Raw genomic sequence first — 17342 nt, forward strand, 5'->3', positions numbered from 1 at the left:
AGAGTTTTTTGAAAAAGGTTTCCTACGGATAGCCCGCCTGGAACCTTGTCCTGGTCTGGCTAGTGTGCTAGGTTCTGTAATAGTCATTCTAGGGACAGGAGTGGGAACACCCGCTATCTGTACAGATATTACTGGAGTATCTGCCAGACTAGACATTAACAGTTGGTTCCCAGCACGAACAGGTAAGGTAGGTGAGGCAGACCTCTCGTGAAGTGGCTCACGTGTGGTGGCAGCCATCTTGTGAAGGTGATCGGGTGTGGCAACCATCTTGTGAAGGGGCTCGGGTGTGGCGGCCATCTTGTGAAGAGGCTCGGGTGTCTGTTTCTGCAGGCTAGGTCCTCCAGTCCACAACGTCTGGTGAACACTACCCCCCCTCAAAAAATTTATATGACGAAATTTATCTCTCGATCATCAAGAAGACGAATTCACTTTAGTCTCTGAGAAAACCCGGATCATCTCCATGGTGAGCATCTTGAAAGAGAGACAGCATGGATCCTTGTTGTCCCATACCTCCGTACCCCACTGACTCGCTCGACCGGTCAATATATACAGCTTGAACATGACTTTCACCTCCTCTGTCTCAAAAGTCGTGTGATGCATACTGAAATGCAGAGAACACTGGTTAATAAAGTTTTGATGTAACTTCAGCTGAACAGCATATCTCTCAGGGAAGTCCGCATGTGTCGTCGGTCGGTTGTTCAGCTTAGTGGGGTTAGGAGAAACAGATGATGTGTGTGAACTCACTGCACCTTCCAATGGCTGGATCATTCTGTCACGACTGGTATCGGAGTCAGGAGGCAAACGCAGAGATCACAAAAAGGATAACATTTATTAAAACAAACATAGGCTTTGGTGGTGGCATACAATGATTCCCTTAGAATGCTATTGAAAGAACCGCGGAACAACAGTGCAAGAGATGTTTGCTAACAGTGGAATAAGATCTTGTGCAGCTGACATGAGGCATTGTATCTATACATTCATGTGAGAATTTAGAATCAATCAAACTGTATTGTTCAAGCCCTGGTATGTCCGAATAAAAGTTCGGTCAGGTTTACTTCAAGAATTTGGAAGCACTGGCGCTCCTCTTTATATGTATAAATAATGTATAGTATTTTTCTATTTTTGTGTAATTTCCTAAACTTGTATTGTAAGCTTTTCTTTTTAATACTATGAACCAGGATTCTGTGTCCTTAATAAAGATTAATAATAATAATGAATCCAAAATAAGGCAGGGAACAGGAACAAAGCAGGAACAGGCATGACAAACAACAGCCAATAATCCAGCAACCAGGAGACAAGAGACAATGCATTAAGTAGGCTGGATAAAATAGAAGACAGCTGTGACAGTGCTGACTGGGTAATGATTGGTAAGTGAGTCGAGGTGAGAACAATCAGCACAAAATACAAAGACATACACAGATCACGATTGACAACCGTGACAATTATGGACAAAGGACAAACAACATGAGGATTTGATGATGAAACAATTATGACATTTTCAGCGACACACCTCCCCTGCCTCTCTCATCTCATATAAACTGCTTGTTTTACTTCTGGTCTCAAATCGAAGAGGCAGTGGTCTTTTCTTAAACAAGTCTATCATTTTGTATTTGTATGTATAAGTTGCCTTGTATTTTTTATATCATTTTTATTTCCCTTTCAGAAGAAACAAACAAAAGCATTAAGGACAAACAAGAGAATTTACAACTATCTGTCTGCTTGACATCTTATAGATTTCTTGCCTTTCACTGAATTTCAACCAAGCAAACAGGACAATGAACTCCACCATACTTCAAAATACAGCACAAGACAGATACGCAGAGTATTTTGTTCGAAGTTTTATTGTCGTTGTTCTTGGGATCATTATTAACTCTGTCAATGGATTATTTGTGTTTACATTTTTCAGGAGCTCAATTTTCTACAATGACCCGAGATATATATTATATATTCATCTGGTTATGAATGATATGCTCATGGTTTTCCAAACTGTAATTCTTTTTGTGATGGCATATGCGTGGTCTAATGTCCCTCTGCCATTCTGTATTATACTGTTAACCATCGCCTCCACAACTCATAAGAATACTCCATTGACTTTGGCTGGTATGGCCATTGAGCGTTACATTGCCATCTGTAAACCGTTGCATCATCCTCAGATCTGCACTGTACGCCGGACCTACATCCTCATCTCTCTCATATGGTGCATTGGATTTATACCAGCACTGGCTGACTTTTTCCTGTTTTTAATTGTTTTTCCTCTATCTGTCCTTTTTAAAGCTACACTCTGTACTGTAGCGAATGTCTATAGCTCACCGTACCATGAAATGATGAGCAAATTCCTGCTTGGACTTTATACATCTGCTGTGTGGCTGATTCTTGTGTTGACATACTGTAAAGTTCTGGTTACGGCCAGAAGAGCCAATACTGATAAATCCTCAGCTAAACAGGCCCAAAGCACCATCCTGTTACATGGACTACAGCTGATGCTCTGTATGTTATCTTACATCACTCCTCTTATAGATAGGATTTATGCACCGCTTTTACCTTTTGAGCAGAAAAAATTTGTCTTTTTCGATTATATTCTAACAAATATGATGCCACGACTGCTCAGTCCTCTGATTTATGGCATTCGGGATAAACATTTTTATAAACACATGAAGGGACATTTCACATGTCGATTACTTATTGTAAAAGTTGAAGCAACTAAAAGATAAACTGTATAGACATCAGATAAATACACATATTTTTGTTAACATTTAATGCTTCATTATATAAGAAATGCTGCTTTATTTATATTTGTTTATACATTTATGACATTTTTTAACATTCCAACATGTGGTATAAGCATATATGTAATTTTAGTGCAATCATAAATTATCTGCTGAATATTTAGCATGTTCCTGAAAAACCAGGAAAGCGTAATTTAATTCATGTTCATACGATATTAAAGATTTACAACTCAATTTAAATTCAAAACTCTGTCCTACTATACGGTATTTATAGTATGAATGATTGTAGCTTTGAATGATTTTCAATAATGATGATTTAGGGTTAAGGCAAACTTTTTTGTCCAAAAAAATAATAATAATAATCTTGGGCTCATAAACACAGCAGTCTGCATCACACAAAACACACAGAAACATGTAACACAAAAGAAGCTAAATTAAATTTGTAACATCACACACTCTCAGGAAAAGGTACAAAAGTTGCCACTGAGCCGGAATCTTTAAAAGGCTCCTAATATGTACCGTTTTGGATATGTACCTTTGAGGGTAACAAGATACTTTTGAGGTACCAATATGCATCTTTTGGGTACAAAACTTTGCTTTTTGAGAAGGTACCGCTGATAACTTTTTTGTATCTTTTTTTAATCAGAGTGCATACCTATTGTACATATGCATTAACCAGCAACTAAGTAGTGTTGTTTTATAGTTAATTGCAGAAAGAATGGAAATAACAGGGCCCGGTTCCCCGATAACCCTCACTCTTAGCACGTTAAGAAGGCTCAAAAAGATATATCTTAGCAAAGTTGTTTATGTTCCTAAGTGTGTTCCCCGAAGTGTCTCTTAGGAAGCTTCTTAACACGCTGCCTCTAAGTACGACGTAACAATGTCGCTGTCCCAAGTGAAGGTGCTGAATTATTTGCGATCGATCGCTCAGGGATCGATTCTCCACTTCACGCGAAGGTACATTACGGCGTTAAGAAAGACAACACGCTCTATACAAATGGAACATTACTCAAATTATTCCAGTAACATTTATTTTAACATAGTTTAAGTTATCCGTCAAATATAGACTATTAATTGAATTATAAAATTGTCAGTAATACGGGTAGACGAACCGGGTATTCCTCGCTAATCATCCACGTTAAACATGGGTTTTACGACTTTAAAAAAAATATTTAATACCCTTTTATAATGGTAATGTTCTACGATCAGAATTGATTGGCAAGCAGCTGCAGTAACTTCTGTTTAATGTGGTATTGCTGGCCATTGTTTAATGTTTTCAATAAAAAGCAATATCTACAATGAACGGAGAGAGAGAGAGAGAATTAGATACAGAATTATGGTCTGAGAAGATCCAGCAGCTCCATAATGGGTTGTCTTGGGAGGCAATTTTTTTTATTTAGCCACGTCAGGCAAATTGTCAAAAGGTTTTAAGTGTTGCCGAATAAAAAAAATTGGCATGGACTAAACGGTTACGGGGTTACCGGTGTTGTGTGGAAGTCTGTTCCCCCTGTGTTTCCCTTTAGTTTAGTCTTTTTATCGCGTTTTTATCACATTATATGTTTATTCTTTATATACATTGAAAGTTTTAATGGCTACTGAGATGTATATGTGTGCATTTATGTAATGTATCTTGACTGTTCTTGATTGTAATTCAATTATTTTTACAGTATGAATCATATTATATGTATAATATATATTTACTATGTTTGGAAACATAACAGTTTTAAAACAAACAGTAGAGAAAAAAGAAAAGAAAATGACAGGCTATATGTTAAAAGACATAAAACTGTCAAATATGAAATATTTAATAAATTGTGTAATAGAATACATGATATTATTGCTTTTTAGTATAACCAATTGAAATCTTTGATCTTTCTAAATAAATTATAAATATAACGTGATGAAAACGTTATAAACATAGAGGGAACAGACTTCAATGAGGAACAAACACCAGCGCCGTCTTTGATTCATTAGTTCTGATACCAAATAAAGTCAACTGCATAAATAGTCCTCTATCCATTGCAAACATATTTTATTATAAGTCTTAAAAATGTCCATAACATAAAATCATTGTCAGCATACCATAGTTTGATTTGTGCTGCGCTGCACTGATTTCTAAAGACTGCGGCGATAGCGTTTTGCGCTCAAACAACGCTAAGAGAGAGCTTACGAATGGTCCAGACCAACCTTACGAAAGTGTGACTTACAGAAGATATACTTGGCGTACGAACGTTTTGGGAACCGTGCCATAGAGTTAAGAGAGAGGTTAAGGAATAGGTTAAGAACTACTTAGCGATAAGAACGTTTTGGGGAACCGGGCCCAGGTTCTTAAACCAGTTTAATATAAAAATTATGAAGTTCATTGTACATGTATTTTTATGATAACCTCAATTTCGATCAAAATCGACATTATTACAAAAACAAAATTTACTTTAAATAATTTTTCATTATATATATATATATATATATATATATATATATATATATATATATATATATATAGAGAGAGAGAGAGAGAGAGAGAGAGAGACAGACAGACAGACAGACAGATATATGAAGAGTTTGGTTCCAAAACGCGATAAACGCCATTTTTGAAAAAAATGAGTTACTGCCAAAATCAGTATTATATCAGGTCAGTATTTAAAAGTAATAAGTAATTTTACGCAAACTCCAATATCCGCCGTGTTATTCTGTCATCTTTTCTCCCTTTTTTCCCAAAATGCGATAAACGCCACTCCTCCTTTTTTACAGAACGCAATAAATCCATTCCAGAAATTACAGCGGACCATTCACGCAATGTAAACAATCATGGCGGCGCGCTCAGTACACTGAGTCCTAGTTTTCCTCATCTACTTTGTACTTCGTGATCAACAAACAAAACAAAATAATACTTTAATGGCATTGATAAACCTGTGATGGTTTTCTGTGACGGAAAAGATTGTCATCAACATCTAAAAATTTACGCGAAGCACTCGGGAGACTGGTGCTTATCTCCCGACAGCATTACGTTTCTCATGCTAACACATTGAACCCAGAGGATCTTATGAATAACTTTACATTATTTTACTTAAAGTCAACGAAAATCGAGCAGGACCAAAACATTTTACAGCTGATCGCTGTGAAAAATGCTAAGCAACGGTGTCAAGTAAACCCGTTGCAATGACAGTGATCTTAATTTGACAAAGTAAGTGTTTTGATTAATGACATTAATGTTTATTTTTAATCAGTGTATAACCTAAAGATGCTATGGGAAAGTTTGTAACAGAAAATAGTGGGTTTCATCTCGTCACTTTCTTGGTATAGAAAACACGTTTTTACCGAAATTTGTCAAAATGGATTTATTGCGTTTTGGAACCAAACTCTTTGTATGTTAATTTATACTAATATTATTGTATTAATATATTATTTTAACATGCTTTATTTATATGCATTCTGTAATGCATTCATTTTTGTATTGCAAGCCTAAACAAGGTTTTTGATTTATTTTCCATTAATATATATGTATATATATATATATATATATATATATATATATATATATATATATATATATATATATATATATATATATATAAGACACCACTAGCCATAAGTGCAATCTTGTCCCTGTGACACGGATTTGGAGCTTAGAATAAAAGTGTTTGTAATCATTAAATAATTTTAAATATATGTTTTCAGGCCCAGAAAAGACATAAAAACTCATGTCATAAAATGCATTTTTTATAGTTTATTTCATTGACGATAAATTACTTTTCATGTCTAACTATCAAAATCATAAGAAACTAGACACAAAACTGTGTTGTACTCAATTTAGATTGTAAACCACTGCCAAAGAGGTTCCAGGGCCTCAAAGAAACATACGACCAGGGACTCTGAGCTTCTCAAAGAGACGGCAATGCATATGTACACTGTTTAGACCTAAGAGTTCTGCTCACGTGTCCAACCATATAATTCAAACCTTTTCCTGGTTGAACAAGATGTAATGAAAACTTGCTCTTCTAGCAAAAATATGTCTCAAAATCTTACATTAAATGAACTAAAACCTTTGACTGAACTAATGAATGATCTGAATATTATTATAAAACCAGCAGATAAAGGAGGAGCTATTGTAATTCAAGATACGACTCACTGTAAAAAAATTCTGTAGAAATTATAATGTTATTGCAGCTGGGTTGCCGGTAATTTACCGTAGATTTAAATTTATGTTATTTACTGGCAAGAGTTTGTTCAAAATTAAATAAATTGTAAATATGAACAAGTCTTTATCTTTATATATAAAACTATACAATAACAGCCTCATGCAAAGCATTCAGGGAACCAGAAATCTTTTTTTTTTGCTTCCGATTTTGTTTCCCAGCATGTTTTGCTTGATGCTGTTTTTTAGTTTTACTTTGTAAAGACAAAGACTTGTCAATGTTTAATGTTCATTTAACTTTGAACAAAATTTTGCCAGTAAAAAACATTAATTTAAATCTACGGTAAATTACCGGCAACCCAGGTCAACCAAATGTGGCACATACAAATTCCCTTCTATCTCATTTATCCCACCATGTTGACTGCTTTATCAAAACGTATGTACAGTACTTACTGTCTTATATTAGGGATTCTACTGATTTTATTAATAAGCTTTCCGAGGTACGTGATTTACTTGATCGGTCTTTATTATTAACTTTGGAAATAACAAGTCTATATAACCATGGTTTTACTACAGTAAAAGTAGTTTCCTCTGGGTTTCCTTAGGTGTCAATCACAGATTATTCAGGAGCTTTCACGCCTACTTGCATATGGCCTTTCTCAGTAAAAAGTGTCTTAGAAATTCTAAATCAAGATATTGTTTTATGTACATGAGTAGGCAAAATGTTTTTCACATAATTTTAAAGAAAAAACTCTAGACTACAGATATTGTTTTGAGAAGTCTTGTGAAAAAAAGGTTTAGAATGAATTTTGTGGACTTAAAATTTTAGCTTTTTCAAAAACCACGTATAAACCTTTTTTTCTTAAAAATTCATGTACACAAAGGTTGCTTACCTAATATAGTAGCCCAGTTTGTACTGAACACAGTGATAAGACTTTTGCAATTATTATGTTTTTAAGCACCTGAAAAAAAGCACAAATGTCAGTGCATGTCAAAACTTCCCCAGGGCCCTAAAAAACCGCACTGGGGTGCCTACATGGGATGGTTGTGCTGGTAGAGCTCTCATGGGCTCTGTTTAAACCACTTGACAATGCACCAGACAGGCTTCTGTCCTTTAAGACAGTGTTTCTTCTGGCTATTACCTCCATAAAGTGAGGGGGAGACCCTCAGGCCCTAAGCGTCTTGGATTTGCCACAGGGAAGGGGGGCTTTCTGTACCCAAAACCAGGATATGTGCCTAGGTATTGAACAATGTGCAGGACGAATGTTGTTCAGCAGGCCTTGTTCTAATTTGGTGTGTCCTGTGTGAGCATTGAAATCATATGTTCACAGGACTGCTCAGTGTAGGCTTAGATTTACCCTTGAAGGTTTCCATGCGCCCAAGCATATTTTAAGCTGATAAATAGTGAATACAATCCCACTTGCTTATAACTTCGTGGCATACCCTCACCTGTTGCTGTGAGGGGCCACTCTACCTAGGGTATGGCGGCCTCTAAGGCCTGAGAGACTTTGCTACCTCCTTAGGGTCCCAGGTACTGTTGCCTTGAATGTGTTAAGATTAGACACACTACAGGCATTTGGTAGTATGGAAGCATGGGCATCTGGTACCCCAAAGCATTGGTATGGTGACGCAGCTTGAGTTCCCAGAAAGGGAACATCTCAGGTTACATACGTAACCCTGGTTCCCTGAGAAGGGAACATACTCCCTGCTTCAGCACTTGGTAGCAAGTGTGCTTGTTTGGGATGCCCTCTTATACCCCTGGTCCGCGAGGCATCGTGCTTCAGATAAGTCACGCCGAGGCGTTCCCCAAAGCGTTGCTATGGCGACTCATTCCCTTTTCAGGGAACCAGGGTTGCATACGGAACCTGAGATGTTTTACTCCATTGTCATCTCAGTCTGTCTACCATAACAGCTACATTATTTTCTGATGGTGTGGGCAACAAGGATGAAAAGATTAACCCTCTGGGGTCCGACCATTTTGGGAAACTGTCAGAGGTTGTGACATGTTCTTACATTTGGTATTTTTTAAGTTGCTTTAAAACATAAAAATGGCAAGTGTCTCATAACACTACATTCAGCACAAACTGGGCTACAATATTATATGAGCTACATGTATATACATGTTTGTATTTTTGAGAGAATAATGTTTATGCGTGGTTTTTAAAAAACAAAATTTTTAAGTCACTGATACAAGTCCACAAAACCCATACTAAACCTGTTTTAACAAGACTTTTCTAAACAGAATCTGAGAGTCTAGAGTTTTTTCTTTAAAATGATGTGAAAATCATTCTGCTTACTCTTTCACATAAACCAATATATTAATTTAGGAATTGTAAGACACTTTTTGTTTAGAGGGGCCGTATGTGAGAAGGATTGATTGACAGCTGAGCAACAAAAAACTTGCATAATGAACTGCATAATGAGCCTTTAGGCAGGAATCTGAGAGAGAACTACAGTAAAGAATGTGAGGACAAATGTATACATGTTTGTTTGAGGTTTATTAAGAAGTTAACAATATAATCAAAATAGAAATGAAGGTCAGTAGGACATTTTCAGTTTATTTGGAAACAAACCCCATTCAAAAACTTAACTTGTATAAACTAAGAAACTGATACACAACAGAGCTGTAAACTTCATGTGGCTCATGTTACCATATAACTTTATGTCCAAAAAGTGTTATTCCACTTCATAGTTTTGTACTGATGAGAGGGATGCAGACCTGTAAGATAGTTATAAACAGCTGTTAGCATAAATTGTCCACAGAAATACCCTTACATACATAACTGATGGGTAAATTTAACTGATAGCACTACATTCAGATAAATTATCATGTACATTTGGACTAAATTCAGAACATCCCAGATAAACATCTGCAGTGATTAGTTTTATAAAAAGCTGTTTTCAGATGACTGTTTTTTAAGATGCCCATTGATCGTCTAGCTTCTGTTTATAACACGTTTCTGCAAGCGCGTATGAACTTTAAAAACAAATCGCATATGGCGTCCATGTGTGCGAGCTCGCATCTCCGCGTAAACAACACGGCACTCATGAAAACGGTGTTGCGTGTAAAGCGCAATGGATGGAATTGTAAACAATATATGGAATCATATTACAGCACACACTTAAAAGATCTTGCAGTGCAGCCTTACTCAAAGTTGCCATGAAGAAAACGAAAGTGAATAACTGTGTCTAACACAGCATCCCCCATTAAGTGACGACGCGTCCTCGTTTGTAAACAATGCGAAAGTTTTTCAATCAGAAGCGTGCAGTCTGCTGAGGTCGCTTGTGTAGGCTGAACTGCACAAGCCATAAGCATATCACATAGCAAATATAAATGAAGGTAAATGACTTACAGTTACTTCAGGAATATATCCTCCTCCATTGCGTCTTTCATTGTTCTTCTTCTTAGGTGACGTTAAAGATAAACACTTCTCTTCCTCAATGTCCAGACATAAATGAAGAAATTCCTCACGTGTGTGTAAAGTTTATCATCCAAACATGCAGTAAAGTCTGTAAAACTGATAAAACTTTACGCTTTGGTTGTTATGGTTTGAACAGCTTGTGTCTTCATTACCATGTCAATAGCGGTACCGCCTGTGGGCGTGACCGCATTAAAGATAATAAAGTCAGCCAGGAAAAACTGCACTCTCTTTACTTCAATGCAGATTATATAAACAGGCAATATTTGTTTTCGATTATAATTAGCTTGTTTAAAAGTAGACATTGCAGGCCTTCTTTGGATATGTGTATCATGTTTGTGTGACGAGTATTCGCAAAGTTTCAACTGATTTTTGTAACCTGTTTTAAGAGACAGCTGGCGGAGACAGAAATGTCAGAATGCACACCCTGTTTATTTTCTTTATTTAACAAAAACACAAAGATCTATTGTTATTGTGAATGTACACAAATTAAAGAGAACCCTTCACAGTTTCAAATGATGTCAAACACGTAAGTGTATGATTATTAATGATGGAGTATTTTAAGTTGATTCTGCTATGATAAGGAGAAAACACGCCAAAACGCGGCGCCGCGTTTTTGGACCCCTGCACTGAAAAAAATGGACTTGGTGGGTCTTTGAATTTAAATAAAGTAGCCATTGCAATGACTTGTAGTAAATATTAGTTTGGAGGAGGTTGGTGGAGTAAGTTAACGTTACAGTCAGTCAGTCAGTCAGTCAGTCAGTAAGTGTAAGGCTCATAAAGAAAAACAGCGTTTTAAAAATGTCAGCTGTATAACGTTATTTCACGTTTGGTAGTTTTATCCGAGTTGAAAACTGTCAGCTTTGAGTTGACTTTTGAGGCACTTTTTATTCAGCTGTTCTATGGAAACGGTTCAGGACAAATAAAACGCTAACCAAACGTTATTCTGTCCAGAGTAACGTTATCCATGTAAGTAATTTACCAGATGATATCAGTTGACTACATTAATAATGACATTGCGTATTAAACAAACTGTCTGCTTAATCAGATTATCAGACCCGCGTCAGTTATTCGTGACTTCGCTACGCCACGAGGCACGAGCAACACTTGATTCTATTAGAAAAAGCTTTTTTAAATGTCTCGCGTGACGTCTGGTATATTAACTGAAAAAAAACGATTTGAAGTGGCCACACCTTAAAGCTGACGTTTTCAGAAGAGAACCTTGTTATTTTAAGATCTAATTTTGTCCAAATTTTGTATGACTGATATAATACTTATTTCATTATTGCTCTGTGTATGTGTGACCTTCATCATTTGAGGTTATGTTTGATTTCACATCTGAATATTTCCTCTTATAGGTCATCATCCTTGCACACACTCAAAAGCATTGGTAAGTAATTCCTATCACTGTTTTACTGCTGTTAGGAGCTAAATCTTATTTTGTAACTAATATACATGTATTATTCTTTGACTAGCAGTACTCAAATATACAATGGTTGGTTAATTTGTTTTCAGATAAATGCTGAATTTAAAAGAATCACTACTGTCTTATGTTCCTGTGTCACCTGGACCTCCAATCAAAAAACCTGACGAAACTCTTCTATCAGAAAGGAGGACAGCTAGCAAAAAGACTTGGAACAATCAATGATCAAATGACAGAAGTAAGTAATATAGATTCATAGACATCAAAATGTGTAAACCTTGTTGGAAGTACAGAAAATGTAGTATGTTTTAGTTACATCTTTTGGCACAATGGTCATTAAAACACCTGGGAAGATTTAAAGGGGTAGTTCACCCAAAAATAAAAATTCTCATCACTTACTCCCTATCATGTTGTTACAAACCTTTATAAATGTCTTTGTTCTGATGAACACTAAGGAAGATATTTTGAGGAATGTTTGTACCCAAACCAATCATAAGCCCCATTCACTTCCATAGTGGGGAAATATAATACTATGGAAGTGAATGGGGCTCATGAACAGTTTGGTTGCAAACATTCCTCAAAATAAATGTCTTTCTCCGTGTTAATCAGAACAAAGACATTTATACAGGTCTGTAACAACATGAGAGTGAGAAAATGAGAATTCACTTTTGCTGTGATTGTCAGGTATTGTAGCACACACTTGAAATGTGGCCTCTTTATTTAACTCATTCCAGTGTAGTAAACGCGCACACACACCTGGTGCAGTGGACAGTGCAGCTGCCTTGCTTTGTAACCCATATATTTGTAACCAATTGTAACATGCTGTGGCAATGCACATGGGCCTGTATACTTACATTTATATTCAATTGCATTGTACTAATTTCCAATGACACTTTTATTGTAACAGTAACTTTTTTCTGTTTCTTTAACTAAATTGGTCTGTTTTGTACAGGGCATGGATGAAGTCAGCATCAGTGAGGTCATTTGAAGACACCAATGTTGGGATTTGTGCTCTCAAATAACATGCTTCTTGTGATGAAGAAGAGGATCTTTGTATAGTCCTGGAAGGCATGAAGGTGTTGCAACATCGTGCCATGTTGTTTGAGCTGATGTATGCCTTAAACCTGAGCTATCCTGATCTCCGCTTTATTTTTGAGGAAATCCAAAAGATTTTAATGGAACTGCATTGAGCGTAACTTTAACGAACTGTGTCTTTCAGTGAAAGGATCTGAAAGACTGTGCTGCTCATTTTCGACTTTGTTTATCTGTTTTAAGTGTTTTCTCTTATTAAAACATTAACAGTTTGCTGCTCAGAGTTGATTTTGGAAATGGTTGTTGTATTTTGTTTTAGTTGAATCTTTGATTAACAGTTTATACAAATGCTGTAGCTCTGACTTTCTGAAGGATTGATATTTTCCAGTTAGTAAATCCATTTAAAAAATAATAGTACTTACTGTTTTGCATGTCTCTTTGGAATGCAGTGTTTGTGTTTTAGCACTTCTAAATCTACTGTGATAGTAACTATTTTAAACATTTGGGTCAGTTTTACAGATGGAGCTTTTCCTAGTCCCAGACTTTTGCAATGCCATAATTTGAAAACATATTGCACTGACATATCTTGACATATATCAGTGCCATTGTTTTGTCTCAAGCTGTACTCCAGTGTTGTTTTTGTAAGGTAGGTTTGTTTGTAAACTTTTTTTGTAAAAAAATATCCTAATATAACTAGGGCCTAGTCATGGATTAATCTACAACGTGTTTGGGAAATTGCCCCTTTGTATGTACTGCATGTGCTGATTGTTGTAATAGTTATTGACTGTTAATGAATTAATATGTAATGATGTAATTGAATTGATGATCTGAAAGCAGTGGTTTGCCTCAATATCACTAAACATTTGTACAAAACTCTGTGCTTTTTATGCCAGTGCAAATGTATTTTGTATTTAAAAAAGAAATAAATAACATTTGGATAATTATGGGTGATTATTCTGGTGCCAGAGACATAATGAAATTGCTTTAGAGTTACATAATCCCATAATATAAGCATTAAAAAAGCATGTTGGAATTAGAGATGAAAATCTAGTCCCCTTACATAATAAAATTACTTAAACATTACAAAATAGGAAAGAGAAATAGCACTTTGAGTCAACATATTTATATTAGACTACTTAAAACAATTAAAATGTTTTGGTCTGACACATAAAAATTAAATGAGGAAAATTATGTTGGTTTTACACAATCGGATTATGTGGGACCGATGTACACATTAAAATTACGTAAATTGAAAGGATTTTTTTTTCAGTGTGGGGGTTAATGCACCGAGACCTTATTTTTACATGAGCTATGTGTGCGGGTAAAAAGATTTAGGTTACAATATGGTTGTGTTTGTTAACATTAGTAAATGCATTAAATAACATGAACTAGCAATGAGCAATATAGTTTTTTAACATTTATTGATCTTTGCTAATACAAAAAAATGTGTAAAAAACTTTTGTTGTTATTTGCTGATGCAATATAACTTTATGAAGCCGTTTTAATAGATTTATTATTGTCATTGTCCCAGTTCTTCTCTTTATTATATGCAAAAGAATAAACAGAAATTCCAGCTTTTGTGTCGTATGGACAAAGGACAAATGAGTTTGGAACGACAAAAGGATTTTAGTGACGAAACAATCATGACATTTTCAGCCACACACCTCCCCTGCCTCTCTCATATCATATAAACTGCTTGTTTTACTTCTAGTCTCAAATCGAAAAGGCAGTGGTCTCTTCTTAAACAAGTCTATCATTTTGTATTTGTATGCATAAGTTGCCTTTATGTAATTTTTCAATCCTTTTTATTTCCTTTTCAGAAGAAACGAACAAAAGCATTAAGGACGAACAAAAGAACTGACAACGTCTGTCTGCTAAACAAGATTTTCTTGCCTTTCTCGCTTTTCACTGAATTTCAACCAAGCGCACAGGACAATGAACTCCACCGTGCTTGAAAATACAGCACAAGACAGATACGCAGAGTATTTTGTTCGAAATTTTGTTGTTGTTCTTCTTGGGATCATTATTAACTCTGTCAATGGATTATTTGTGTTTACATTTTTCAGGAGCTCAATTTTCTACAATGACCCGAGATACATATTATATATTCATCTGGTTATGAATGATATGCTTATGGTTTTCCAAACTGTAATTCTTTTTGTGATGGCATATGCGTGGCCTAATGTTCCTCTGCCATTCTGTTTTATATTGATAATAATCGCCTCCACAACTCATAAGAATACTCCATTGACTTTGGCTGGTATGGCCATTGAGCGTTACATTGCCATCTGTAAACCGCTACATCATCCTCAGATCTGCACCGTACGCCGGACCTACATCCTCATCTCTCTCATATGGGGCGTTGGACTTATACCAGCACTGGCTGACTTTTTTCTGTTTTTAATAGTTTTTCCTCTATCTGTCCTTTCTAAAGCTACACTCTGTAGTTCAGCGAATCTCTATAACTCACCGTACCATGAAATGATGAGCAAATTCCTGCTTGGACTTTATACATCTGCTGTGTGGCTGATTCTTGTGTTCACATACTGTAGAGTTGTGGTTACGGCCAGAAGAGCCAATACTGATAAATCCTCAGCTAAAAAGGCTCAAAGCACCATCCTGTTACATGGACTACAGCTGATGCTCTGTATGTTATCTTACATCACTCCTCTTATAGACAGGATTTATGCACCGCTTTTACCTTTTGAGCAGAAAAACATTTTCTTTTTCAATTATATTCTAACAAACATGGTGCCACGACTGCTCAGTCCTCTGATTTATGGCATTCGGGATAAAATTTTTTATAAACACATGAAGGGACTTTTCACATGTCGATTACTTGTTGTAAAAGTTGAAGCAACTAAAAGATAATCACAAAAAAATAAACTGTATGTAGATCAGATAAATACATCTGGTTATTTTATTGTTGACATTTTTCTTGTTTTAGTGCTTCATTATATAAGAAATGTTGCTTTAGTTATATTAGATTTACACACTATAAACACTGATGGTTGATAAGAGCTGTATCAGTAACTGTGAGGTCGGTCATATATGCTTGTTTTTATTTTCAGTGGTTCTGTACGGTGGATACAAAGACATGGTTTCTTAAATGATGACACTTTGTGCATTATATCTTAGAAACTAATTACAAAGAGCAGACATATACAAAAATGAATAATTTAAATTTAAAAACATAAATAGTAATTTACCTAACACACTTGCATTAACTTGTACACGTGTGAGTAAATATTTATTTTAATGTAATAGGCAAACACATGTTTCTTTATGCCGGTTTTGTTATGAACATCATAATTAGGACTATTATAACAATAACAGAAACGACTGTCCAGGAGCTTGATGGCTGTATTTTCACACTTTGACATTTGTGCACATTAATTAAGGAAAATATTTGCACACTGTTCTGCAGTTATCTAATGGATGGGTATTTGATGCAATCCATCTCTCAGTCCATGTTGCGCTCCCGTATTGGACAATTTGACCGCGAGACAGCGCTGATTAAATATTTAAAATTATTTTTGATTTAAGATTGAACTTTACAAGATGTATATGAAACAATTATCACTCAATACAAGTGCAAATAACACTGCTGGATTTCATCGTCATGATAACGTGGATCTAACGTGGAGTCTTATCAATCATGTGAAGTTTGGGGCAGATCAGACAAGGCGTAATCAGTATAATACATGTCACTTCCTTTTGCCAGCTGGTGGCACTATAATTATAAGTGGCTATTGGCATGTAGATGGGTTCAGGTAAGGACTCTTGTCAATCATGTGAACTTTGGGACAGATCAGACACTGTATGCATAGGTTACAGCAACCTGTTTCATAGAAAAACATCAATTTGGTGGGGCAGAACAGACACAAATTTGAAAATAGACTCAAATCCTTCGCAATTTAGCATCACAAAGGCCATAAGATGAGACTCGCCAAATATAATAATGATCCAACGAAAACTCTAAAGTCCCACTGAATGTGGAGAATAAGGGGGCGTTCACACCAAAGCTTTTTTGCTCGCATCCGGCGCATATTTTCAATTGATTCCAATGGAAATTCGGCATTTTTCAAATATGGCAGGGCTCGGCGTTTTTACTGCGCTCAGTGCTCAGCGTTGAGAGTTGAAAGAGATTCAACTTTGGTTGGAAAGGTCCATGCGTCAGTTCTCACACGGCTGTCTAATCACAGTGGAGGAGGGGCGGGACAAGTATCACAACAACCAACCAGCTTACAGCTCAAGTATCACAGCTAAAAAGCACGTTTAAAAGTTTTGGTGTGCATTTGAAGAACAATAGGGTCCTCGCACCTCAGTGCTCGGGCCCTAATAAAGCAATAAGCCCCGCAAAGCAGTGGGTTACCAGTTAAAACCCCCTTAGCTGTTATAAAATGCACTGTAACACCACTGCTTCGCGGGGCTTTTTGCTTTTATAAAACGGTTACTTCATATGCATAGAAGGATTTCATAAAATAAAACACAAATAAGTTTGTATTTGTTCAAATATTACTCTTCCATCAAACAAAGTAGTTTCTTAGAATCAAGTGTAGCTGGCTGCAACAGAGTGCAGTTTTCAAGCAACACAGATGCAGCAA

At 36.0% G+C, this 17342-nt stretch overlaps 2 protein-coding genes and 1 long non-coding RNA gene across 3 annotated transcripts; all 3 read left to right on the forward strand.

Moving 5' to 3' along the window:
- The first annotated feature begins 1395 nt into the window (after positions 1–1395).
- On the forward strand, positions 1396–2762 carry LOC129450987 (odorant receptor 131-2-like). The gene has a single exon (XM_055214031.2). It carries the CDS (start codon positions 1776–1778, stop codon positions 2709–2711), a length of 936 nt encoding a protein of 311 aa, XP_055070006.2. The 5' UTR covers positions 1396–1775; the 3' UTR covers positions 2712–2762.
- Positions 2763–10960: 8198 nt separating this feature from the next.
- On the forward strand, positions 10961–13676 carry LOC141365964 (uncharacterized). Its single transcript, XR_012370919.1, has 3 exons — positions 10961–11670; positions 11796–11941; positions 12656–13676. It is a non-coding gene; the product is annotated as an uncharacterized lncRNA (long non-coding RNA).
- Positions 13677–14521: 845 nt separating this feature from the next.
- LOC129449904 (odorant receptor 131-2-like) lies at positions 14522–15636 on the forward strand. Its single transcript, XM_055212205.2, has one exon. It carries the CDS (start codon positions 14671–14673, stop codon positions 15604–15606), a length of 936 nt encoding a protein of 311 aa, XP_055068180.2. The 5' UTR covers positions 14522–14670; the 3' UTR covers positions 15607–15636.
- The last annotated feature ends 1706 nt before the right edge of the window (positions 15637–17342 follow it).

This window comes from Misgurnus anguillicaudatus, chromosome 8, assembly GCF_027580225.2.
Source record: "Misgurnus anguillicaudatus chromosome 8, ASM2758022v2, whole genome shotgun sequence".
Classification (NCBI taxonomy): domain Eukaryota; kingdom Metazoa; phylum Chordata; class Actinopteri; order Cypriniformes; family Cobitidae; genus Misgurnus; species Misgurnus anguillicaudatus.

Bases quoted from the DNA above. Each gene is read 5' to 3' on its own strand.
- LOC129449904 (XM_055212205.2), top strand. From the start codon at position 14,671: ATGAACTCCACCGTGCTTGAAAATACAGCACAAGACAGATACGCAGAG.
- LOC129450987 (XM_055214031.2), top strand. From the start codon at position 1,776: ATGAACTCCACCATACTTCAAAATACAGCACAAGACAGATACGCAGAG.